We start from the raw sequence: 25,872 nt of genomic DNA on the forward strand, positions 1-25,872 counted from the left end.
ACGCAGTCACACATACACACACTTGTTTTGTCACTTAGGAGGACACTGTACTTACATGACTTACATTACCATGAACCACAAACCAAGTCTTAAAGGAGTAGTTCAGCATTTAAGGAGATACACTTGTTCCCTTTCTTGCTGGGAGTCAGATGAGAGAACTGACATATATAGTAAATATGTAGCTATTATTTAGCTGATTAGCTTAGCATGAAGACAGGCGGTAAAGGCGAGTTTGGCTCTGTCCAAAGGTAACAAAATCTGCCTACCACCACCTCTAACCCTCACAAATAGTCTTCTTTGTTTACTCTGTACAACAACTGAAGTGTAAAAACGACAATTCGTGATTTGACTTTTTGTTGGTCGGAACCAGTTGCCAGGCAACCAGTAGAAACTTGGGCTACTATAGCGTGTTAATTAGTGAGTTTTAGAAATGCCGGTGGGTGGATGTTTTTTTAACCTTCAGAGAGAGCCAGGCTAGCCTCTAACCCCTTTTTCCAGTCTTTACAATACGCTAAGGTAGGCTAGCCAGTTTTTGGTTCCATCTTCACATTTATTGCACAGGCACGAGAGTGATGTCAATCCTCTCATCTAACTCTCATCAAGAAGGGAAATGTCAAACTGTTCCTTTAATCTTAAAACTCATTGGATCCAGCTTTTTGTCCCCAAATTGGAGCTGAATCCCTATAAAGTGACAGCATGGACAAACGCTTATCCCCACAACGTGACTTATAGAAGTATTCACTCACACACACATGCACGCACAATTAATCACACTCCATGCGTGCACGTGGTTTGTGGACAATCCTGAGAGAAGGGAGCAGCAGGCAGGAGCAGAGATGCAGGCAGGGGACGAAGGGGTGGATTGGAGTGGGACGGAGAGACTGAGAGAGGGAGCGAGGGGTTGAAGGTCTAATTAATGGAAATGTAGGTTATTAGTCTCCTGATGAGGACACTGGCAGAGAATTAATTAACAATTATAATTAGCAAGATTGTTAGAGAGCAAAATGGTGTCAGCCTGCAAGATAAGAGTGAGCTAGCGTGCATAAGTGTGTGTATGTGTGTGTGTGTGTGTGTTTTTGAGACTGTCATCATTATGTGTGTGTCTTTATTTAAGAAAAAAAAGCTGTGCTGTGCGAACATGCCCTATCTGACAATGATATATGTCATATCAGCATTAGTCATGCAAAGCCAGCAGCTGATTGGTAATGATGGGGGGGGGGCTTCCCCTCACACAAATGGTCACCAGACCTTTCTCTATAGAACCGCCATTACGGTTTTCATTTTATGGCCAATAAGACTCACAGTCCTCATCAGTCTTATCTTGGATTAGTGGTGTTCTTGTTCTGTTGTCACAAATAAATGAAGGCGATGTCCTCGTGCAGTGAGAAAAACAGAAAGAGAGAGAGAGAGAGGCGCACAAAAATATCAGCTCTAGACCATGCTCTCCACACTAATGAGTGCATTGAAAAACAAAGCACATAAATGTCTCACAATGCTTGCCCTGCATGCAGTGTGATGAGTAAGCACTTGTGGCTCTAAAGTGTCTGTATCAGTGTGCGTTTGCATGCCTATCGGAGCATGCTTTACAGTGTTTGATCCCGGGCCATAAAAGCGTGCTGGTGTGCAGCCAGCCAGTGATACATTAAGGCTGTAAACCAAGAAGACGTACGCACACAGCAGTATGAAAAACACACAGATACGGGTTGGATGATAAAGAGCGGAGGGGAAATGCCATAAAACACGAGCAGAGGTGAGGAGAAAAGGAAATATACAGATGACATTTGACGAGAGAGAAATGAAGATTGATCAGTGAAGAAGACGTCCTCAAAACCACAACCAGTCTACGTCTTTACGATAATGATTATTATATAACAGTGCTGGAAGCTGTTGCTACTATTTCTGATCACGAGCACTTTCCATACCCCAGCCCCCCCTTCTCTTTCTCTCTCTCAGTCTACAGATGGCTATCTTATTATTTCTGACCATGGCTTAATGAAACAGAAAATTCTCCTCCGATGGAATCTTTTTTGGGGGAGCAATCAGCACTCCACCAATTACACGCATCCATTATCGTCTAACGAGCGCTCACTCGCATCAAGCACCGACTTCAACCTGGCTGGCTGGTTGGATGGCTGGCTGGCTTTCTCCTCCAATGAAATTAAGGTAAATTGACTTGCCTAACTGTTGTTTGCAGAATCAGGGGAGAAGTGGTGTCTGAGGTAATCATATCTGCCTGTTAAATTTGTCTCTTCAGAACCAATTGGCTTCGTTTGCTTGTATTGGTTTTCTGTTGGGGTGTGCTTCTATTTGCTTTGTTAATGAAGAGTGGTCCACTGTGTTTTTGGAAGAGAGCAACAAACCCCCACGCCAGTCAGATGAGACATTTGGCAGGCGATTAGGGCCCGTCAACATGGCCTACAAACTCTCAGTACTGAAGCAAATAAGTCTGCTCTCCATATTTATTTTACTGCTGACCTGCCTCTCATTGCAACAACAAATAGCACTAAAAATGGATCAGAGACAGTCGTGCAAATTAAAGCAAATCTTTGGGATAAAGTCATAGATTTTGGTTTGTGGATGGTTCACACCACAAACATCTAAGGGAGGGGGTCTGAGGCCTGAGTATCTGAGGAATAGGTGTCATATATCAGTCTATTTAATACTTCATTATTTTATGCATTATTCTATCTTTGCAAATCTTTGTACACAAGACACAATAAGGTTCATGCCACATGAAACAACAACACATTTCATAATCCTCCATTTTCTTTATTACCGGTATCACCTAACATGTTGCTCTGGTATTCTGCCTGCCTCTCACTATGGTTTCAAACTGTATTCATTTATACACTGTACAGCAGGTGGAAGGAAATGTAAAGTCTACTGTTTGCTTGTAAAACCTGGTGAAGGATATGATTAAAGAAACTTTAGTCTCTTTTGAAGGAAACTTTCAGCCTGGAATAAATAATTTTTGGCTAATTATGTGCAGCCAAACGAGCTGTAAACATAACAATGACATATCATAATCACCTTTTAACTTGATATGTGGAACTAGTTTGATCAAACAGTTGCCTGTTTACACATTTAACACTAAAATGAGCATTAGTGTTCATTTGGAGCCATGTTACTCGGCACCTGATGAACTCAATATTCACTTTCCTGCCCTGTTTTGGTTTCCACGAGTTCTTGATGGGAATGTTTTACCTGTCAAATGCTCCACTATGTTCCAGTTACTTGCTATCTTTGTGGGTTTTTAGAACAACACTTTTAGAGCAGTGAGAATAAACTAAAACAGCAAAGCTGCAACTGTAAAACCCAAAACGATGAGGTGAAAAACACTAAAACACTCCAGGTGATAATTCTCATCAGTACAATCAAACCCCTTTCACTTTACATTATAGTTGCTTAAAACAAGAAGTAATGCATTAATAGCTCCTGATTTCAAAGAAAGTTTGTGACCTTGAGTATAATGAGTTTGGGAGCATGGTCAAGTCGGTAGATCATCCACTAACATGAGCAAAACAGGCATGTGAGCTGAAACATATTACTATTCACCATATGTGCAAAATACTAACAAGAAGTCAAAGCCTCAGCTGTGGGCTGCAAAACCTTTTCTTACTGCTGCAGGGAGGAAGAGAAGGTTGTGAACAAAATGTGCTCAAGGGGAAGGATGAAAGCAGGAGGACAGGAGATTCAGGGTAAGAGGGGCATTTGGATAATGAGGCGAGGGGAGAACAAGGTAAAGTCTAAGGATATCTTAATCTTCATCCCAGTTTTCTAGGATGAATTCCCTTTGGGCAGGTGGCATTACACATGCACTCGCTCTCTCTCTCACACACATACACACACACGTGGCAAACAAGGATATAGTATGAATAATTATTGTGTCCTAGATGTGGTGGTAATGTTGCTTCAAATGTACTGGCTATAGCATTACGGCAAATTCATGCTTCTCTTTATGATCTGTTGGCATAGAAAGCTATCATATATATTATTTCCACTTTATATTCTGACAAAAGGACAACAGAGACAAACAAATCCTGAGGCACCAGAATACAAATACGACATGCAAATAAAATATACACAACAGATATCTACATTAGAACGGAAATGACTGGTTGATTCATTCGATTCAGACAATTTTCCAGGCAAAAACGCAAAAAAAATTCTCTGGTTCCAGCTTCTCAAATGAGAGGATTTGCATTCCTCTATTTTATTTTATTGTAAATGAAACAGTTTTTTGTTTTTTTTGTTTTGGATAATCTAAAACTATATTGTTTGGAGTGTAACTGACAGCCAGTATAAAAATGTGTGTCACTGTCATCATGTTAACTAACCTGCTTCTTCATGGGTAACACTGAGGCAAGATATGATATGGACCCATTTCAGCATGAGCACAATGAGGTACAACAACAGACCTTTACAATAGCTCCTTCATGTGTAACAGCTTGAGTTTAAACTTTCATCCTGGTAGATCATAATAAAAGGGCACACTTGCATTAACCGTTAGAATGACAAAAAGTACACAAACATACAAATACAGACATAAAAAAGCAAAAGCAACAAAAGGCTCAGGCATGAGCACATGTTCTTGCTCTCTCACGTACATGCACACATAAACCCACAAGCAAACAGGGTGGTATCAGCTGTAGGTCAGTTAGCTCATTTGTCCCTGGTCGTGGCCCAGTGCGACTCATGTGAAAATGGAGGAAGCAAGAGATTGGCTGTGTAGCTGGGGAAAAAAAAAAAAAAAAAAAAAAACATGAGATGAAAGGATGCTTGGGTGTTTTTTCAACTTCAGAGATCAAGCCGATGAGTTGTAGAACCCTGCGGCGCTGCACACATGATGAAAGAGAAACATCACTCTCTTTCCACATGTGCTGTATGTGTGTGAGCATAGTGTGTGTAGAGATATATGTAGGTGCAGTTATACAGTAGATATTGATACAGATATATAGATATTGATACATACATACATGTATTGCGTGTAAGAAACACACAACAGTCAGTGAAAGAAACAATAGTGAAATTATCTGTAAATGGAGTAGAAAGGGAAATCCACTGGGAGGACAGCATGATTTTAAGTGAGGGATAACCTGATATGGAGTAAGGCAGAGCAAAAATGAAATGACAGAGTCAGTCAGAGGAAACAGATTTGAAAGAAAATCAAAACAGAAGGACAAAGAGAACTTGTTATTGGCAGAATACTGAGAAAGATGAATGCTGGGAGGTGTGGGAGCATGAGGCCACTGCACTGCATAGCAAGGAGGAACGACGTTAGTGTCACCAGGGAGAGAGATGGAATGAGAGAGAGACAAAGACGTAAAGAGAGAGTGAGGGAAAGTGTTAAGCCCTGCACCACAGACATGTGTTAAAAATCCCCAGGGAGCCAGTGGCAGATCAGTACAGGATCAATCTGCTGCACCTCAGCACTCCTTTCATTCCCACACACCGTTCATGAGCGTGTGCACGGGTGAGTTGTTGTAATGTATGTGTGTGATGGAGTTGCAGCAGAAGTGACTGAGGAATGGGAGGAAGGAGGGAGGAGAGGGGAGGTGGAGGGCTAAAAGATGAAGCAGGTCGGGGAAGAAAAGGAGTTCAACAGAGATAGATAACTGTGTTGGCTTCAGATAATCATCAACAGACCAGTCCAGACCATATATATTTTACAGTTCAGAGATAAAAGCATAGCTGAGCAGCATACACTCGATATAATGTATATTTAATCAAATAAAATCAGTAATCCTGTATTTCATATCCATAAAAGCACTCAAAACAAACTGCGTCACTGCTGGCATCTAACCTTAGCTAGCTCTAAGATAAATGACAGGACACAATGCGAGTGATAGAAACCCCACATGGGAGATCAAGGATCAGTTTATACCCCTTCCACTCTCCCATCATAGCCATTAGAGAGAAAAGCATAACACTGACCTCAGATCAGTGTTTGGGGACACCATGATCCAACTGCCTGTAACTCAATCTTATTAGAGCGTTAAGTCATTACTCCATGTACACACAGAGGCCTCACAATGCAATTAGCCATTAGCCCATCACACTGACAAAGCATGGCTAATTAGCAGATCGCAGGCGCACAGGGAGCAGAACAAAACATATTTAATATCCCCATCAACACTCTTGCAGAATATCATGTGTCAGGTGCTGTTTAGATGTTTTTTCACGCTTGGCAGGGCACGATTTCGAAGAACCCGAGTTTGTATATCCGAATAAATTTCAGACAGCTTTGAGAGCCAGATAAAAGATTTTCCAAGAAGGACGATGAAAGATAAAAATCTCAAATGCAGTTTCATATATCTATCTGTTTGTCACTCTATTTGACTCTATCTATTCCTGATATAATGACTTCTAAACAAGAAGACTAAAAAAACCTGAAACAAAAAAAAGTAAACAAACAACAACAACAATGTGCTATCAATGCAAATATCATCCTACACAGGTCTATGGATGACTTTCCAGAAAGGCGCATCAGGGTCAGGTCTGTTTAAAATTCTGTCTTGATCAGCAAAAACACATCTGTTTGCTGTAGTAGAAATAGAGCTGCTCAGGTGGCTCTGACTTGGCTGCTGTTGGCTGAAGTTGAGAGTTGAGGCAGAGTGTTAGGTGTGGTGCTCTCTTTGAGGGTGAAAGAAGTGGATTATGTTAGGTCAGCTCTGGCCAGATCAAAGCAAAAGTCTGACAAGAACCGAGAAACCTCCGAGAAATATGTGCAAGCAACCATGCGCACACACACAAACATACACACACACACACTTTGGCAGAGGACTGCCTGTCAGAATGCCAAAGAAACCACTCTTTGAGCTCTCCATAAATTTACTTTGAAGGAGTTCTGACTGGGTAATAGCTTGTATGGAAAATACTGTCACTAGAGAAAACACACACTCACGCACAGACACACATGCCCACGTAGCACAAACACAATCTCAAAGCCCCTTATTTATAAATCGCATTCATGACAAAAGAATTGGAAGGAAACACAGCACCACTGGCATTAATTAAAGAGAATCATATTTTATGAAGCAATTCTCAGGAAGTAAGTGCAGCACTGACCCTCCAGCCCCACCCCAGACAGACAATGTCAAATAAACTAACACATTTAAATTAGGGCATAGACCAGACCAGTCTGGGCTAGGAGCAACATCACCCTACTAGCAACCCGCCTTAGCAACCCATAAGTAGGCCTGTAGTGTTGGCAAGGTTACTAGAGCAGAACTGGGCCTTGTACAATGCTGAAAACACACACACTGGTTTCTGTGGGTATATGTGCCCTGTCACTGTGGTTGGTTAAGCTTTTCATGGTGCAACATGCAGACCCTAGACCTGGTGAGTATCACGTGTGGCACCCCTGTATTTCCTTGATATAATTCATGGCCGATTCAGCCAATGAGGACCCTGTTTGAATTCTGGAGCACCAAACGTATTTGCTTCCCAGGTCACGGGCCAATGGGGGGCGGGGGGGTTGAGCTTGAGGCTGCGCTGGGATCTCTTGCAAACCCAGGTACTAGACTAGCCTGGCGCACACTGCACTAGGCTGGACTGGACTCTTCAATGCATAAGATTTGACCAAACAGTAAATCTGACAAATCAAAGCAGATTAGTACAACAAGGTAAATCAAAAGAGGAGCAACTCAGCAAAGTAAAACAAATTGAACCTGACGATTCTAAACAGTGATGGATCAGAACAGGCAGGACAGTGCAAAGCGGAGTGCAGGACTATACAGCAAACTCAAGAGACAGATAGCTCAAAACAAGCAGAACAGTCATTGTGAGTGTACTTAACTTCCTCTGTTAAACAAATCTCTGAACCAAGTTTTACCCAAAAGACTGAATTTTCAAGAGAGTAGCTTTTTTAGTACAGTGTGTGTGTGTGTGTGTGTGTGTGTGTGTGTGTGTGTGTGTGTGGTGTGCATTGTGCGAGTGTTTGTGAAGCCACACGTGTGCCTGGGTGGGATAATCAGACTACTTGAGGCAATGCTTTAGACTGCAGCTTACTGAGGGCTAGAGGAAGATGAGGATCATTGGCTGAGTGATGTACGCATTGTGCGTTAAATATGCATGCACAGCACAATGTGTGTGTGTTTATCAGAAGTAGCAGGAGAAGGAAAACAGAGGGAGAGTGAAGGAGAGTACTACAGAAACATGCTGCAGTGGACTTACACGTGATTAGTGCACATGCAATATGCATACACGGCATGTATTCTCTGAACATGACACACACACACACACACACAGTCAGTATTAGAGCAGTACAGAAACAGAAACACACACTACTGTCCTGACTGGTTTCAGGCTATCAGTGATATGAAGCTTTTAGGAGAACATGCAAGGCAGCACAAACTGATAATTTAAAGATTAGGTGATCAACACAACATCAACACTTTATCATAGCCACTTTGAGCCAAACCAGTCCAGTCTAGATCAGCATAGACAGCAGACACGTCACCACCATGCTGCCCCTCAGCACTCTTCCAACCTCAGCTTTTAAATATTTCACTTCCCATTGATTAAGGTCAGGACTGAGCAGACGGGCACATAGCAGATCTTTGACCAGTGCTTTGGGGAAAGTGAAGGACATTATGCTATATTACCCAGCAGGCACCAGGTGGTGGCGGTGCAGAGGACACCATGGCAACGCCATGAAAATGCCATGGCAACACCATAGCAACTGTGGCCTCATTTGCTCGCTGGTGGTGTGGTACAGCCCAGACTTGCTACAGTGGCGTGGTCGTCAGATACACACTTCAGTCACATCAGTAATAGTAACATTGTTCATTAATTATTTCATCAATCAATTAATTGATCATCATCATCAACAATCAGTCAAAAGGAGCAAGAACACAGTATCTACTGGTCTCTGTTTTTTGCTAAGTGAAAGACAGACAGAAGAATGGGCTGATTTAAAAAGAAAGTGACCAAAGGAAAAATGTAAAGGTCAATGGATTGGTTCATTAGCAAAATGATGTGATCACCATATGATAAAACTTTAAAAGAGGAGAGGTAAAGAATGTTCATAGCTTGCTGAATGAAAAAATAAAAACGAGAGAAAGGATGGCAGGGGAGAGCAGGAGAAAGCAAAAGAGACAGCAGACTGTGTAAGAGAAACATACTGATGTGTAAAAGCAGCGAGTGTCAAAAAGTAATGTTAGGTAGTACGAGAGGAGTGACAGACTGATAGCTATAGTAGATATAGATGAATAGAGTTTCGACTTTTACTTGTCTTTTTTGTCACAGGCACTAATGTCTTCACAGTCATATAGGAGGAATCGAAATTCAAAAATGATTTCAGTGTCTAGAATCGCTACAAAGCTAAAACATTTAAAACTATTTCATCTAACACTTCCCCCAAATATACCAAACTTAACTAATATATATATATACCTGTATGTATATATATGTATATATTTATTTGTACATATATATTTCTATAGATAAATGATAGAATTCAAATGATAATTGAATACAATAAAATATCTCAGGTAAATCACAGTATAACATGGTACATTCTCAAAAACATAGTATATTTTAATATATTCTTTTTTCTCAGCATAAAATAAAATAAATAAAACAAAATAAGCCAGAGGGTTTTTAAGAGTCACTTCTGTTCATGCAGTCACAGACTTAAGTATTAGCGCCTCAATAGAAATCAATAATGCTCAATGACATACCAGGTTTAAGCCCTGTTGATTGGTTGAAAATGACTGTGTTCTACTACACAGGAAGCAGTCGAACTGTTGCCGTGGTTTCCACTGTCGGGGTGCAGAGTAGAGCGAGCTTACTACCTCACGGAAAAGGTGGCTGCCCTGGGTCCTAAGCATTTGCTACAATTGAACTACACAACCCTCCCACCACAAATCTTTGAGATTTCATTCAGCTAAACATGCAATGATTCTGGAGTCTTCCAAAGGATGGGTAACGGCAAAAGCGTTTCTCTAAAAACAAAGACAGATTGTTTCAAAAATTGCCCCACGCAGACCTAGAAAAAAAGCAATCCATGTGCAGATAAAAGGTACAGTCTGTCCTTATTGAAAGGCAAAGGAGTTAAAAGGGGAACTGAGAAGGTCGACTAACCCTTCGATCTGTGACGACATGCACAAACACAACGCACAGTCCCTCACAAAGCAGGTCAACCCACCCCCCCCTCCCTCCTTCTAGCCATTATCAACAGCATCCAAAAAGCTACAAAGTCTAAAAGTAGGTGTTCTTTTGCTACATCATGTCAAAGCTACATTCAACTACAATAGAAGAAGAGCTGGGCTGTGGCTGGTCTTAGTGTGAGATATGAGGTGGATACGTTGACCTTATGAGTATGGAGAGTGTATGCATTGCAATGTTGGCAACATTGGCACAGTTTACACAGTAGATGGCTTTTAGCACAGCTCACAGAAGGTACAATGCTACAGTTCACTACTCTCTCTTGAACACATAGCATTTCCTTTTCATATTGGTCAGCCAGAGCCGGGTGCTGTGGACTAACTTATTCATTACAATCACATCTGACCAAATTTGATGAAATCTATGTACCTATAAGAAAATCATTGAAGATGTGGAACATCTGACTCTGGCTGAAACAAATGATCAAATTTTAAAATAAAGGAAAAACAATTACAATGTCTCAGATGCAAACAGATGTGCCATTGCATCCCTGTCACATTGAAGGTGGGAATATTGCTCAAAGTCAAACAGTCATCTGATAATCTTGATAACAGGAGTTGTTATTGACTGCATTCAGTGAAGTTGCTGCTATAGTATGTACACCTCAAATTGGAAACGCAAAACATTCACAGTATATTGTTCAGTCTTATTTGCTGAAAGGAAATCAAAATAAAAAATCATTTCCTCAGCACAAGTATCTGTGGTACTTTGTTACTTGAACCTTGGTTACAGTGAATTTTATTGTCCATAATAGCAACATGAGATAACATCAACTGAATAGTTTTTTTTTTTTCACATAATGCCAGCAAAATATGTTACCTGTAGATTGTGCAGTTACAGTTACTGTGACACACACGTCTGAAAAATACAATGAGGAATTGTGCTTCATATAATCCATCATCTACAATCTCTGCCAAGGTACAATATAGCAGTGTAATACAGTAATATCCTAAGAGAGCTTTAACAATGTACTGCACTTGGTTTCAATTCCCCTTACTTCCTCTGAATAAATCCTGACTGGCCACTTTCATAAAAGTAATAGTTCATAGCTTCACACACCCTTGCTCTGTATCATGCAGCTACAATTATTAAACTCACCAGCAGCCTCTTGCACAATTTTCTCCAAAGCTTATTTGAATATTATGCAGCCATCTAGTGCCAATTACAGATATTGCACCAATCATCCCCTTGATCCACTTACATGATGGTGAATTATGCGTGGCTCACATGTGGAAAGAAAAGATGGAGCTTTATCTATGAAAACAAATTACTTGAAAACCAATCTTGCTTAAAAGCTCTTGAGTGGAAATTTGGCACTGCTATTGAATCATTCCCACTTCCAACACTAGCCACATCCAGCCTCCTCCTTATTAAAACACTAACACAGTGAGAGAAATATATTGACAGAATAAAAAAGAGGGGATGGGGAGAAAAGTCTGAGTAAGAAAGAAAAGAAAAGACAGACATAAAAGAAAAATCTGCTACATGTCTTTTTTTTTGTTCTTATTGTTATTTCTCTTTTTAAAGTTCAGTTTGTTGTTCAAATATTTTGATACTCAACTGTGTTCGAGTTCTGGTTGGACCAGAGGTGACATGACAAGCTCCAACTGGGAGGAGGAGAAGTGGTTCCTGTTCAATCTGATTGGTTAAAAGAGTTTTCTAGTAAAACATGACATCACGTAGATGGTCCTGGGGTAGAGCTAGATGGGTCTGATGGTGTCGTGAGGTCAAAGGGCAAAGAAATAGCACTGTCCTCATTGCCCGGTGAAAGGTTATCAGGCAAACAAGAGTGCATGGGAGAGGTGACTGCATTGCTTTTCATATCAACTGATTTACGAAAGGGAAGAAGAGGGGCCAGTCTCTCCAACACCAAGAAGCAGTCCACCAATCCAGTTCAAAAGCCAATGAGGACAGGGAGCCAGAGTCTGTTGACCAAACACCGGCATCTTCTGGGAGAGGGTGGGTCTCTCCACATCCCACCAAGGTGTGTTCTCAAAGCCAGAGGGAGGGAGACGTTTTGAGCATATATCTGTTAGTGTGTGTGTGTGTGTGTCTGTCTGTGTGTGAGTGTGCGCGCGCCCGTGCATGTGTGGGTTTGTGTGTACAAATATGACATCATTACTCACAGATTGGAGACTACTCTTATCCATAGTTGTGACTCGGGGAGGGGAGGAGAACCGATGATGACATCACAAAGCTCAGTTCTGAGCGGAGGAGAAGTTCTGGGGCTGCGGTCCTCTGTGATGCAGCCTCGCCGTCACTCTCGTCATCGTAGGAACCATCCAAACGGATGTAGCTCACCCTGGTGTGGCGTCTCACTGTCGCCCTCACTAGAACGCGTACAATTGAGCGGGTGGCCGTAGCGTTGCTCTCACACAAAGTAGTGTTAGCAACAGAACTACTGTCCATGTTAGTTCCCGCAGTGATGGTCGCTAATTGATTACCTATGGTCACCAAGGCAGCTGTATCTCTGGTGACATCCCTGGCTTCAGCTGCCATGGCACCACGGTTCTCACTAGCAGTGGTGTTCGCTCCCACGTCTCCCTCTCTCCTCTCCCCCTGTCATACCTCACTCTCCAGGCTGGAGAAATGGGCCGAGCCTCGACGTGAGCACAGGCTCTTGGCTTTGAGTGGCAGGTGGGGGGAGTAGAACCTCCGTGGCTGTGGCACCGAACGCAGTCTCTGATACTGGAGTTTGGCACTGGCCGAAGCCTGGGCCTGGCCCTGGCCTGCCATCCCTACCCCTGCTGGTGGCGAGACGGAGGATGAGGAAGGCGGAGGCGGGATGGGCATCGGGAGGGAGGTGGGTGACATGGACGGCTGCTGCGGTGGCGACGGCGAAGGCTGGGGTGGATGGTCTGTGGGCTGTGTGCTGAGGCTGAGGCTGAGGTTAGATTGGCTGCCAGATTTGGCCTGACTGGGATCTGGTTTGGGAGGCAGAGGCTTGGGGCGAGAGCCCCCGCTGAAGCTGTGGCAATGGGGGAGAAGCTCTTCCTGGCTATGGGAAAGCGCTGTGGTTCCTCTCTTGGAGCGGGAGGTGTGCGAGCGACTGTGGGGATGCGGGTAAGGATGAGGTTGGGGGTAAAGGTTACAGGAGCACATGGTGGCCTGTCCTGCTTCTTCCCCTCTGTCCCTAGCTCTCCCCTTGCTCTTCCCTCCTCCATTTTTCCATTTTCTTTCCCCCTTCACAGGGATCTTGTCCATAGACCAGTATCTTCTAGGAGGAGGGAAGGCTGCGGGGGGTGGCGGCCACTGTGAACCAAGCCCTCCGCTCCCTCCCTCTGATCCCCAACCTACACCTGGCCCTGAACTCCAGAAGTCAGTGCCAATCCATCCCTCTGCTCGAGTCCCTAGTAAGGAATCGTCTCGACTGTTGATACTGCCCCCTTTCTCTCTGGAGGGGTAGGTGCCAAAGAACCAGCCACCTCCACCTATACCTCCTATTCCAGTGCTGCTTCCCCCTGCACCTCCCTCCCAGTACCTTTCAAAACGACCAAACTCCCCTGACGAGCCCTCATCTGAGTAACTGTCCTCCGCCCTGGCCCTGTCCCTCTCTGACTCAGACACTGTCCCCCTGCCTCCTCTCCTTCCCCTTTCCTCCCGCTCCCTCAGCCTCTCTCTCTCTTCCTCCTCCTCATCATTATCATCGTCGTCATCTTCAGAGTCCCACTCATGGAAGGACAGCCCTTCTCTTGTCTGTGCTTTCTCTTTTTCATAATGCATTAACAAAGGACGCCGCTCTCCAAGTCGACCACTATCTTCCCTGTCCATCCCTCCACTTCTTCTCCGCTTGGAGGATGGAAGGAGTGGGTGGAGGGATGCTGGAGGAGTATTTGAGTCATCTCCTCTCCCATTCACCCAAAATTTGACTGATGCTGGGAGTTTGTTGAGGTTAGGGTAGCGTTTACTGGGGGTACGATGTCTGGAGTGAGAGCGTGAGGATTTGGGATGCCTCTCTCTGCTTCTGCCACTGTCCTCCTCTTCCCTGTCATTGCCTTCATCTCCTTCTCTCCTGCCTCTCTCCCTCTCTCCTTCCCATGAATCCCGCCCTTTCTCCCCAAATGTGCTCCGATACTGAGCAGAGAAGGAGGGGTAGTCTTGTATTCCTCCTTCCCTCTCTCCCTCTACCTCTCCTTCCCTATCTGCCTCAATATCTCCCTCCTCGGGCTCAGAACGTTTTCCCCCAGTTGATTTCTTCCTTTTCTTTGTCTTCAGTGCTTTCTTCTTCTTCTTTTTCACCTTTCGCCTCTTCCTCTCTCTCTCTCGCTCTCTTTCCCTTTCTTCCCTCTTTTTCCTCTTTTTGTTCTTTTTCTTTTTCTTCTTCTCTTTCTCTTTCTCTTTTCTCCTCTTCTTTTCCCTTTTTTGCCTCTCAGCATCTCCACCTGCTCCACTCCTCTCTCTCTCACTCCAGCTTGCCCACCACTCTTGGAGCTGAGACAGTTGGCTCCCCCCTCTCTCCCTCTCTCGTTCTCTTTCTCTGTCACCCCAGGATGTGCGTGGTTTCCTCGGGGGTATGGGCGGTGGCAGGCGCCCGTGGCTGAGGGAACGAGGTCGGATGATTGAGCGTTCCCTCTCCCTCCCCCTGCCGAGGAGGAGGCTTGACTCTTCTGTCAGCTCCTCATCGTCATCGTCATCCTCTCCATCAATTCCTCCAGTCCTGTCTCGAGTGCTCCTGGAGGAGCTGTAAGAGTAGGTGGGAGAGGTGGAGCGAGAAGATGAGGCAGATGAGGACGTGGATGTGGATGACGTGGTCGACGAAGAGGACGAGGACGTATAGTGCAAGGATGCAGATGGAGAAGGGGGGGTGTAGGAGGGGCTGAGGGGTACCGGCACAGGAAGTGAGAGCGGGGGAGAGAGGGGGCGTGCCCTCCTCCCTCCTCCCTCCCTCACTCCATCTCGTGCTCCTCCCCTCCGCCCCAGGGGCAGAATGTTCTCGTACAAAGGCCCTCCAGGCTCTTTGGGCTTCTTGGGCCGGCGCTTCCTCCAGAAGGATGAGGGGAGAGGGGGAGAGGGGTGTGGCAGTGGGGGTGTAGGAGGCAGAGGGGCCTGACTCTTAGGAGGCAGTCTGGGAGTGCCCAGAGATTTAGCGGCCCCTTTCCCCTGACCTCCACTGCCACCTCCCACCACCCTCTTCCCCACCCCATGGTCCATGCCCTTCTCTGAGTAGAAGGCCACACTGGCTGGAGGTGGCTGGGGGTGGCCCCTAGGCATAGTCTTGGGGGTCTGGGACCCTGCCTGCTGCTCCATGCAGGGCCCCAGTCCCTCAGGGTCAATGGGACCATAGTATCTCTTATAGCCATCAAGTCCCCCACCCCCTCCAGCAGTTGAAGCCCAGTTTGGTGGGACTTTCTGAGCAAAGGGTCCCATGTCAGTGATGGTGCCCCTTACAGCCATAGGGTTGGTAGCTGTAGCAGTTTTGGGCAGCCTCCAGCGATCCACCACAGCCAGTCTACGGTCTGGCCGGGGCAGGAAGGTGGAGCAAGGGAGGGGTGCACCAGCAATGGGGGTGTTGGAGGGACCCAGTGCTGTCCCAGAATGCACCACGGTGGGAGGAGAGCCCGGTAGAGGTGTTTTGTAGACGGGCTGCGGTTGCTGCTGTTGTGGTGGTTGCTGCTGTTGCGCCATGGCAATAGCTGGGTTGGTCATAGACGTAGAGACAACATGTGGCTGCGATGGGACTGTAACCATCGCGGTGTGGTGATGAGTGGGCAAAGACTTAGCTGGGGCAGTTTCATCCTCAAAGCTACAACAGCTATACATGCCCTGAGAAAAAGAGAAAACATAATATCATTTAACTCTGTGTAAAATGAGACTTTATTACCTAAGTAACGTGAAATATAATAAACTGAGTTTTCTTAAATGAAAAAAAGAAACAAATTGAATGTTGGTTTAGGTCTAATGGTGCAGGAATATATTTGCAACATAGTAAAGATGCAGATATTATACAACACATGTAAAAAAGACATTGTATTTCATGTACATGAGAGGTGGAGAGAGGGTGAGAGAAAGAGGGAGTGGAATGAGAATGGAAATCATAAATGGAAAAACAAATAAATTCCAGTTTTCATAAGAAATGCAAGATTGCTATTTTTCAGATAAACATCCATTCCTATTTATAGTACAGTTGTCCATTGTTTGGTTAATAAAATTGCACACATAAATGCATAAATTACACAGTGATGAAAAAGGATAAATTGTCAGTGAAGTTATAATAATCACATGCATATGGTGTGGGCTGTTTCTGTCAAGGTCATTGTCAAAGAAACAGGATATCCAGGGTGTGAGCAGAATTGAATTTCAATTAATCTCCTGAATTGACTGAGTGGAATTGAATCGACCCCCAGACCTCGCACTTTCAAACACTCGCACTCAGTAACAGATAAGGGCACACAGAGGCGGGAACACACATGCCTACACATGTATGTGAATATTATTAAATGCACAGCGTTTTGGTTCCAATCGTGTTGTCCCGTTTTAGTGCAGGTTGGTTTAAGTCCACGAAATTGAGGGAAAACTTATTGCTTGCCACAAAAAGGGGTTTTAACAGGGTGAAATTTAAGACATTTAGTATTCTAGTGCAGGAAAACACTACACACATGGACAAAAACACTTACCCTGCTGATTGCCAGGAGAAAGTCTAATTTGCCAGAACTGGTGGCCATGCAGTGGCGCAGCTTCCAATAGACCAAATGTTCCCAAGCAAACACCAGAAGACTGAGGCCCATAGCCACCAGCAGCATGTAGAAGACCCCGGCCATGTTGTCAATATCCAGTTTACTGCTCATCACCTCAATTTTGTCATTATGGCAAATACCTGACAGCCAGAGGCGCTCCAGCATCTCAATCTCATCTGGAAAGGGGAAGGGTGGGGGGAATGGAGGGTGGGCAAGGATGAGGAAGAGAAGTGGGAAAAGGGAAATGGATGAGGTTAAAAGGGGGTAAAAGTAGAGAGGGGTTAACAAAAGAGAGAGAGAGAGAGAGAGAGAGTGGAGGGAAGAGAAGAGGATTGAAGTGCACAAAAAAGAAAGATGGAAGGAAGGAGTGGAAAAGACACAATATAAAGGGGTTAAGAGATGTGAGAAGGGATCATGTTGGATAGAAGACGAAATAAGGCTGGGAGGCTTGAGGTTATTTCAAGAGTGGACAGACAGACAGATAGATAGATAGATGCTGACAAGGGACACACAGAGAAACAAAAAGACTAATAATAAGCACTAAGGTACAGGTCTACAGTGTTTCTTGCTGTTTGCCCATTATCCAAGGTGACTCCTCAAGGTCAGAGGTCAATAATACAAAAAGCAGCACTGTGTCCAAAGTAACGAAGAGGAAGGAGACTGAGACAGAGAGAGAGAGTCCAAAATAATGAAGTAGCACTGAGAAGTAAAATGGCACCGACAACCTAATCTCAACAATGTAACCCAGAGTAAATGAGGAGAAGAAGAGAAGGGGAGACCAGGAGCCACAGTGAGATGGTTGGATAGGCTGAACAAGCATGGAGCAGAGGGAGAGAGGTAATGAGAGAGTTGGGAAGAATGTTTTATAAAGAGAGAGAGGGAGTGGCACTCTTTCTCCATCCACGAACGCATCAAGGGAAATGAGACAGACAGAGAGACAGAGGGAGTTAGAGGGAGCTGGAACAAGGGAAGCAGAGATGGAGGACGAGAGGCTGAGATTGTGTCATTATGACAAACAGCGGGAACACTCCTCGGCTTGAAGAGGATGAGGGGAGAGAAAAAGAGGGAAAAATGTGAGGATAGAGAGAGAACTGATAGGGAGGGACAGAGACAGAGGCAGAGAGAGAAGATCATAATCATTTAATTGTGGTGGAGAGATGGTCAGAATCTCCATCAAGGTGGTAAACTCTGGGGGGATTCAAGATTCCCATCTGTTAACCTACCAGGAACCAAGCAAGACCACTCTACTCACAACTCTGGCTTTTCATTTATGATCTCTCCGGCCTAACAAAACCGTGCTTTCCTGCTGAACCTGTGATTGGCTGCGGGGGTTGCTGGTGTAACCATAGTGATGGACAGCCAGAAGATGCAGCGTATGATTCATGATGGAATTAAGGAGCCGTATTCTCCAACAGATCCCATAATGAGAGCTTTCTGTTATGCTAATAGCAATGGCGGGATGAGCAGCGCTGCAATAAACAGGTCTGAATGTTGCATTTTACTGCATATTACAGTCCGACTTATTTCAAGATAAAACGGCTACAGCAGGGTTTAAAAGCTGACAAGTCCAGGCATCTAATCGTAACACTACGCTGCTCTGAGAAAATTCAAACTTTTCATTTGTGCCATCATTAGCTGTGCTGGTGTAGCTTAGTTGCTGCCGACTCAGTCATCTGTGTGATCTGGCTAATGTGTCTCCTGTAGAACATCATTAGCCAATCAGCCGTGGCCTCCAGCTACAGCAACAGATGGACACAGTGCTACTGCAGCCCACTGGCAGACTCAGGTAACAACTCCCGTCTCGGATTCACTCATACACACATACATTTTAAGACACAAAGGTCTGTTTTTAACTTCAGAGTATAGCCCCACTGAAGAGGACTTAATGGTGTCATTGACCTTCAGTAGCAGCGATGTGTCCAAACAGGTGCCTGATGTGAAAACAGCAAGTGTCTTAGTGAGGGGTACGGATAAACAGGTAGTCTCATGTCTGTCCTCCACTTCACAAGTCCCAGCCAAATCCCCTTCTGTAAGCTCTAAGTCTCATCTCCTGGCTTTTCCTGCCATTTGACTTCCAGTGATTCATCTTGTGCTTCTTCGTCTCCCTCTTTTTACAATCTGACTCTCTTCTCACTGCGCCTGTTTCTTCCCTCCCTTAGACCTTTGTGATGGCAGTTGTCTCTACCTCTCAGTCGCTGCCAGCTCAGGCCTGCCAAATCTGACAGGTGTGTCAAATCCACACTCCACCTCTGTCGTTCCTGGCAGGTCAGGTCAGGTAGAGCTGGCACCCAGTGAACACGGAACTGGCATGCACCACAAAGACATTATTTAATAAAGGAAACCGTACTTGTGTGTCTTCGTTTTTGTGTGTGCATGTGGCTGTGTGCACGCTTGCATTCTGCAGTGTGCCAGATGTGGCGTGATGCCAGGCATGTCCAGAGACGCTGAGCTCCACAGTTGTTGAGCAGTAAACCATGACCCGAACAATCCCCTGCTTTTATCACAACATGACAAACCTCTTGGCATTCATTGCAAGAGATTTCTGGAAAAAAAAAAAAAACATCCTGCCAGCCTCCTCCCAGCTTCTCACATTTTTTAAATATCTACACACTGAATAATATATTCTTGGAATCAAAATCATGATACTATGCAAAAAATAGAAGTGGATCTGATAAGAGGAAAAAAGGCAAATCTTGCTACTCAGCAGTTTTTCCTTTATCAGGAAACAAGTTGTAGTGAGATCAATGGACCATCTCTTAAAGCCATGGTATGAATCACCAGAGGCTACAACAAGGAGAACAATACACTCACAGGGTTGACAAAGCAGTGGCGGACTTCTCTAGTGCCCCTCTATCCTCTAATGCAGTTGTAAAAATGATATGACTCAACGCAGCATGGTACAATAATGATGTAACACTGTGACATGATTTAGCCCAGCTGAAGGTGTGATGCTGAGTCCTTGAGCCGCAGGGCGATTGTTGAGAGGGCACGCTGAATGTGAGCCCCCGCTCCCTCCCTCCATATCCAAACAAACTAATCCTCTTCCTTAGTAATCCACTCCAATAATGCCTGCCTACAACTAGAACCCTCAGCATTCAACACCACCCTGTAACTAGATCCATCCAGTGTACACAGCTGATGCTAAGGGCTTTTGCTGCACAGAACAGACGGAAGGACAAGGGCATGCAGTTAAAAGAAACAGACATAGTCATGGCTGTCTGGGCTCCCTGTTTTTCTTACTCACAAAAACACACATCTTTTCCCAGGTCCAGCTATTCAGCTCCAGACGTCAGTCTTATTTAATAGATCTTGGCACCAAATTGGCATTATCAGTGTGTAAGCAGCTAAAGTGTCTGCGTGCCAGAAACAGCTAAAGGGCTTTGTCCGCCACGCCATAAGCAAAGCTGATTTAAAACATGAGGAAAAGCCAAACAAGCAGCATCCGATTGAGACAATAAATGCGTGTGGCGGACTGTGTAAAATGACAATCAAGCATTAGTGTTCTGACAACTATTGCTAAAAACAGATTCTCTCTGTCAAACACAAGGAACCGTCCTCCCATGGATTAATCCTAGACACAAGTCTGTGCAGCGGACAAGCAGCATACTAATAATGCTCCCATAGCTATCAATTATTCAATTATCCGATCCATTTTCTATAACTCTTTTTGCTTCAGCGCACTCTTTCCACATCTTGTGTTTAGGGTATTTTCAGGTGTTTCTCCTCAGTTTTTTTTTTCTCACACTTCCTTTCTCTCTCTCGCTCTGTGTCAGTCTCAGCTAATCTCTAATGAGATGACACTGACTCACACAAGCAAATCCTTTTTTCTTTTACCGGTCGAAGCAGGAGAAGAGGAGAAAGAGAGTGAAAATCAGACAGACTGAGAGGAGTGAAAAGGGGGAGGGGCTTGTGCACTTTCACCAACAGAATCAAGTCGTTTCTGCAATGCTCAAAATGAACAAAATGACACTCTATTCTTGCTCCCACCCCCACCTTTATTTCTCCTTCTCTCTTCTGGCCAATAAAGAGACCCACAAACCTCTTTAGCTGCACCATCATCCTCTCCTACACACCATTATTCCCTATGTCACAATCAAAAACCCTTACAGCCGTTACTCTCTCCACACCTTATACTCCCCCATCCACTTCTCAACATCCTCTCATTCATCTACCCCCTGTGTCCTCCATCCACTCCCCACCCTTGTGCTACTGTGTTGCTCGTTTCTCTATCTTGTCATTTTACCCATAACCTTCCCTTTGCCCCTCCATTGTCCTAATTATTTTCCTCCCCTCCCCGTATAGTTCTTACCATCTCCCACCAGCTGCAGCAGGGCCAGGTCAAGAGGACGTTTCCAGCGTGAGTTTTTGTGCAGGGCGATACCGTAGCCTGTGGTGGCAAAAACCTTCCCCGAGCCTATGGTCATCACCTTGGAAAAGGGACAATGTGCAGGGATTAAAAAAAATCGAAAAAGAGGCAAACATGTATGTTGAATCCACAGCGCGTGAACAATAATGCCTCACCTTACAACCTTCGTCCTTCCTGGCCATATAGTTCAATACTGCAGCGTCATAAATAAAAGCATCCAGTTTCCTGTAAAGGGATCAAGGGAGAAGTCATTCATCATTTAATGGGAGAGAGGGAGCAGAGCGATGGCGAGACCGACTGAGGCTGGGGAGGAGGTATAAAGGTGGATCTTGGCGATGTACCTGGGAAGAGTTGGGGTGCAAAAATATACAGCAGACAGGTGCACAGAATGATAGAGAGGGCATGAAAAGTTAAATCATAACAAGAAAAGGGAGGAAGGGTGGAATAGTAAAGCAGGCTAGGCGGAAAGAGTGAAAACACAAGGAGAATAAAATAAGGCAGAGATCAGGGAGAGATGTGTGAGTAAGAGGGAGCGGGAAGGTGGTGGAGGATCCGGCGGAGAGGAGGAGGGTGGGGATTTATACGGTGCGAAGAGCACGGTGACAGGGAGAGGGAGAGAGAGGGGGGAAAGATTTACACACTTCAGGGGGAAAAGACACGGGATAGAGCCAGAGAGTGATGAGGATTATAAAGTTTAAATACAGACACACCGAGGAAGCACACTGGGAGGGGAAAGAATGGAGTGAAAAAGAAAAGGAGAAAGGAGGGAAATGGAGAAGATAGGAGGGCAGATGAGGAATGAGGGGATGAGAAAGATAGGTACTAAGGAATAGCGGGAAAAGAGCAGGAGTTTCTCATTTTTTGTGCGTGTTGACACTGAGTTATAATTGTGGTGTCGAGGCAATGGGGAGGGAGAAACGATGACAGAGGCTTAGGATGAAGTAAACTGGGATTATCCAACACATGACGGGTGATAGAGATTCTACTAGAAACTGGAGAGGGAAAACGCTGCTGCACTGTGTGGGTGGGTGGAGATAGCAGTGAAGGTGGGGAGGGAGAGATAGAGAGAGTAAAGGTGAGAGAATCTGTGAAGGAAAGCAGGAAGTATGACAAAAGATGTGAAATGTTAGTCGGAGTTGAAAAGAGTGCCACTGTGTATGATGGCCTGCTAGTACAAGAGTGAGAACATTAAAAGCTAACGACAAAGAATAGCAGACCCTGCCAAAAAGAAAATATACTGATAAACATATGGATTAGATTCAATTAGATGCATTATCATGAGATGTACATAAATAGATTTTGGTGAATGGTCCTCATTTTGTCAGCTGTCAAAGATCTAATAACAATTGTGACACTAGTCTTGAGTAGAAGAGTTTTTAGTACTACTTAAATGTGGCCATGTTTCATCTGAAGAGAAAAACAAAAACTTTGTAAATTCCTCCTTTGACAATTCCATGATACAACAATTAATTTGCACACTTCACAGTTGTGGGCCCTTTATCATCTGAAGAATCACAGATTGTCTTCTAGCAAAAAGATGACAATTCTAAATTGTTATTTAAATAATTAAGTCTAATCATGACAGGCCTATTCCACCATCTTTGTTTTTTGACAAATGTTATTTCATCGCTTCTATTTCAGTTTACCCAATTTTCAGTGACCTAAAGGAACCCACTATCCAAAAATAAATCATTAAACAATCTTGATTTGTTTTTGATTTTGTCTAAAGGAAATATGTTGAGTTGGCCTTTTAATGAAGAGATTCTTGTTTTGGTGAGATTTATCAAAAAAGAATGGCTGCTAAGAGAGAGTATCTTGTGTACCTCAATTTTGTTGTGTCAGTTTTGCCTGTTTCTTTTTAAACTTGTGGATTTAAAAAGACAGACATAAAAAATTGTACTTAATCATTTGTTATGAGCATCTTGGTTGTTGTTGTTGTAAGCTTATAAAGGCAAAACGATTTCTCAAGCAAACAACAGTATAGTTTTATATTTGCCTGAGGAAAGTTTGGACAATTTTAACAACTTAATTTAATAAACAAGCATGCTTGAACAGAGACAGCTAGAAAACAAAAGCAAAAAAGCAAGATGTAGGGAAAAGGCAAACAGACCCGGTCTTGAGGTTGAGTATGGCGTCCTCCACCCCTTTCTGGTTGTATTTGCCCATGTACTGGTGCATGTCTGGGTAGTTGGAGCGGATGTTTTTTTCTGTACTCCCATTGGGCACTGTGCCAAACTTCAGAGGTGGATACTGCTCCTCGGGATGCTGAAACTAGCAGAGCAAAGGGAGGCGAGGGAGGCGGGCGGGGGGACGGAAGGGGCATGAGACATACCAGGCTGTGCACCAATCTGTCTGACCTATTTCTGTCCAGTTTCCAGACTAACTTACAACACTCCATGCACAGTCAAATCTTTGAAAAGAGAGCAGTCCGTGGACTTAAAGTAGTATTTAGAACTGTCTTTTTAAGTATTCAAGAACTGTGGTAATTGAGTTATGTTAAATGAGATTTTATTCATTTCTAAATTCCTGTGCTTTAATCAATTTAACATTCAAATGCATGGGATTTGGCTCACTCTAAGACTTTAATTCTCCTTCTGCTTTCCCTACTTAATCAGTATTCAAGCGATGAAGTACCTTCTTGTCCGAGAGGCCCGACACCGTGTCAATGTACTCCTCCTGGATCATGAAAGCAGCCAGGTTAGCAGTGTAGGAGGCCAGGAAGATGACAGCAAAGAAGGCCCAGATCAGCACCATGATCTTGCTGGTGGTTCCTCTGGGGTTCTCCACTGGCACAGAGTTGTTGAAGACAATGGCCCACAAAAGCCATACAGACTTTCCTATAGTGAAAGTGGATCCCCCAGCCTCTGCCCAGGATGATTTTGGGGGTGGGGGGGTGAGAAATAAAGAAAGACATTTGAGCGTAATGAGTAGTTGTAACATAAATCTTTTTCTAGACAGCAATCCAGCGAGTACATGGCACAATAGTGTATTCAGTAACATCTGACTGCAGATGAAGCAGCAGATTCAAATTAAACTTCCCTGAATGATCTGTAAAATGGGTTTACTGTATATTAAAATACCTCGCAGGCTTTTTGACGCCAAAGCTCATAAGGCTGTGACTATACGTTTTGAGGGTGGAAGCTTTCGATTCAGCTGCAGCGTGATCTTACAAATGATTAAACCACTTGGTGCAAATCACCATTCAAAGGTCTCAAACACTCCTGCCTTTATATGACAGGAATAAAGGAGGAAGGAAGGAGGGATGCGAGTGAATGAGAGGGATATATGGGAGGATGACAGAGAGGTAAAATTATGTAGAGCACAGCAATCATGCAGTAAAAGAGGCGAGTCGGGCTGGGTATTGGACCGAGGCATCAGGCATACTGAATATCACAGAGGTACAAACTATGCTGTTGAATAATAAATGGCTGCTTCAATATTAAGAATACTTGGATGCAGCTCAGCATACTATAGGTATAATTTCCTCTTTGCCACACTCACAGTTCAGGACTAAAGGCAGCACATTGAAAACATTCATCAGTTCTTTTTAAATGTGACACCTAACTGGTCAGATAGTAAGCAAACAAACTCAATTGAGACAAAAAAGTTGACACAGTCATGCTTAAAAAATATCTTCATTTTGAATTTTTTTAACCACATTCCAGGAGTGTGTTTAGTGTTTGTCCATTTGATTCATGTGGCAACAGTGATGGACTGCACGCAGACCCATCTATCAGACGGGGAAACACAGACAGCTTAGACCCATCACTCACTCTTGCCATTCTGGAGACTGCGGTTGTAGCCCACAGGGCTGAAGAACTCAAAAATAAAGACAGTCACAGCCACCACGGTCAGGCACATGACGAACATCATCACCCACACCGCTGGACTGTAGGGCTCTTTGAAGGGAAACAAAAAAAGACTCACATAAACACATAAGAGTCTACTGGACAGTTTTGTATATCATTATTTGTATTAGTGTTTGTCTCATCAATAGAAGGGACAAGAAAGTTTCATAAATCTGGCACATTTACTGTATATATACTGTATATATGCAGTGAAAATAGCAACCACTGGAGCAAATATATTCTCTAGAAGTCCATAAACACGGTTTCTCTCTTCTTCTTTTTTTACAATCATTTCAATGCAGTCTATAGGCCAATAACACTGCTCTCCCGCTGGAGCCTCGACTCTGCTGACAGAGTGAAACTATAAGTTGGGTAGACACAGGCAGCTAAGAAAAAGTAATGGCTAATCTAAATGTAAGGACCAGCAGCCAAAGACCGAGGCATTTTATGCAAACTCAACACTTCACAATTAGATTAGATTCTGTACATCAGCTAGACGCCTCCCACAAACAGAGCCTCTTACCTAAGAAAGCGGACGGTGAGACAGTTCCGTTGCTACGGGAGACCATGACACTGATCCCCGTCTCCACAAAAGGGACAGAGAAATCCACAACCTCTGACCTCTCCTCATTGATAGTCAGCGAGCCAATGGCCATGTCCGCTCGCTTGTATACCACCTAAAGAGGACAAGAACCAGCGTTAAGAAAGAAACCTAATAATGGGTAATTCCTGTAGCGGTTACAGATAGACAAAGCAAGCCCACAAAGGTTTGTTTCCAGGTGAGATGGTGACATTTCTGCACCCTGACCCTTTG

The 25,872-nt window shown here is 44.1% G+C and overlaps 1 protein-coding gene across 1 annotated transcript in view; it reads right to left on the reverse strand.

Annotated features, from left to right (window-relative positions):
* Window positions 1-7,009: 7,009 nt before the first annotated feature.
* Window positions 7,010-25,872, reverse strand: part of LOC108887297 (glutamate receptor ionotropic, NMDA 2D) — a 48,478-nt gene continuing 29,615 nt past the window's right edge. The window contains exons 9-16 of the mRNA XM_018682630.2: window positions 25,582-25,735; window positions 24,984-25,109; window positions 23,845-24,074; window positions 23,321-23,481; window positions 21,366-21,435; window positions 21,154-21,271; window positions 16,785-17,020; window positions 7,010-15,933 (exon numbers count right to left, since the gene is read on the reverse strand). Coding sequence (XP_018538146.1) covers window positions 12,733-15,933; window positions 16,785-17,020; window positions 21,154-21,271; window positions 21,366-21,435; window positions 23,321-23,481; window positions 23,845-24,074; window positions 24,984-25,109; window positions 25,582-25,735 — 4,296 coding nt within the window. The 3' untranslated portion in view covers window positions 7,010-12,732. The remainder of the gene's footprint in view (window positions 15,934-16,784; window positions 17,021-21,153; window positions 21,272-21,365; window positions 21,436-23,320; window positions 23,482-23,844; window positions 24,075-24,983; window positions 25,110-25,581; window positions 25,736-25,872) is intronic.

The sequence above is a fragment of the Lates calcarifer genome, linkage group LG15, assembly GCF_001640805.2.
Source record: "Lates calcarifer isolate ASB-BC8 linkage group LG15, TLL_Latcal_v3, whole genome shotgun sequence".
In the NCBI taxonomy this organism is placed as follows: Eukaryota; Metazoa; Chordata; class Actinopteri; family Centropomidae; genus Lates; species Lates calcarifer.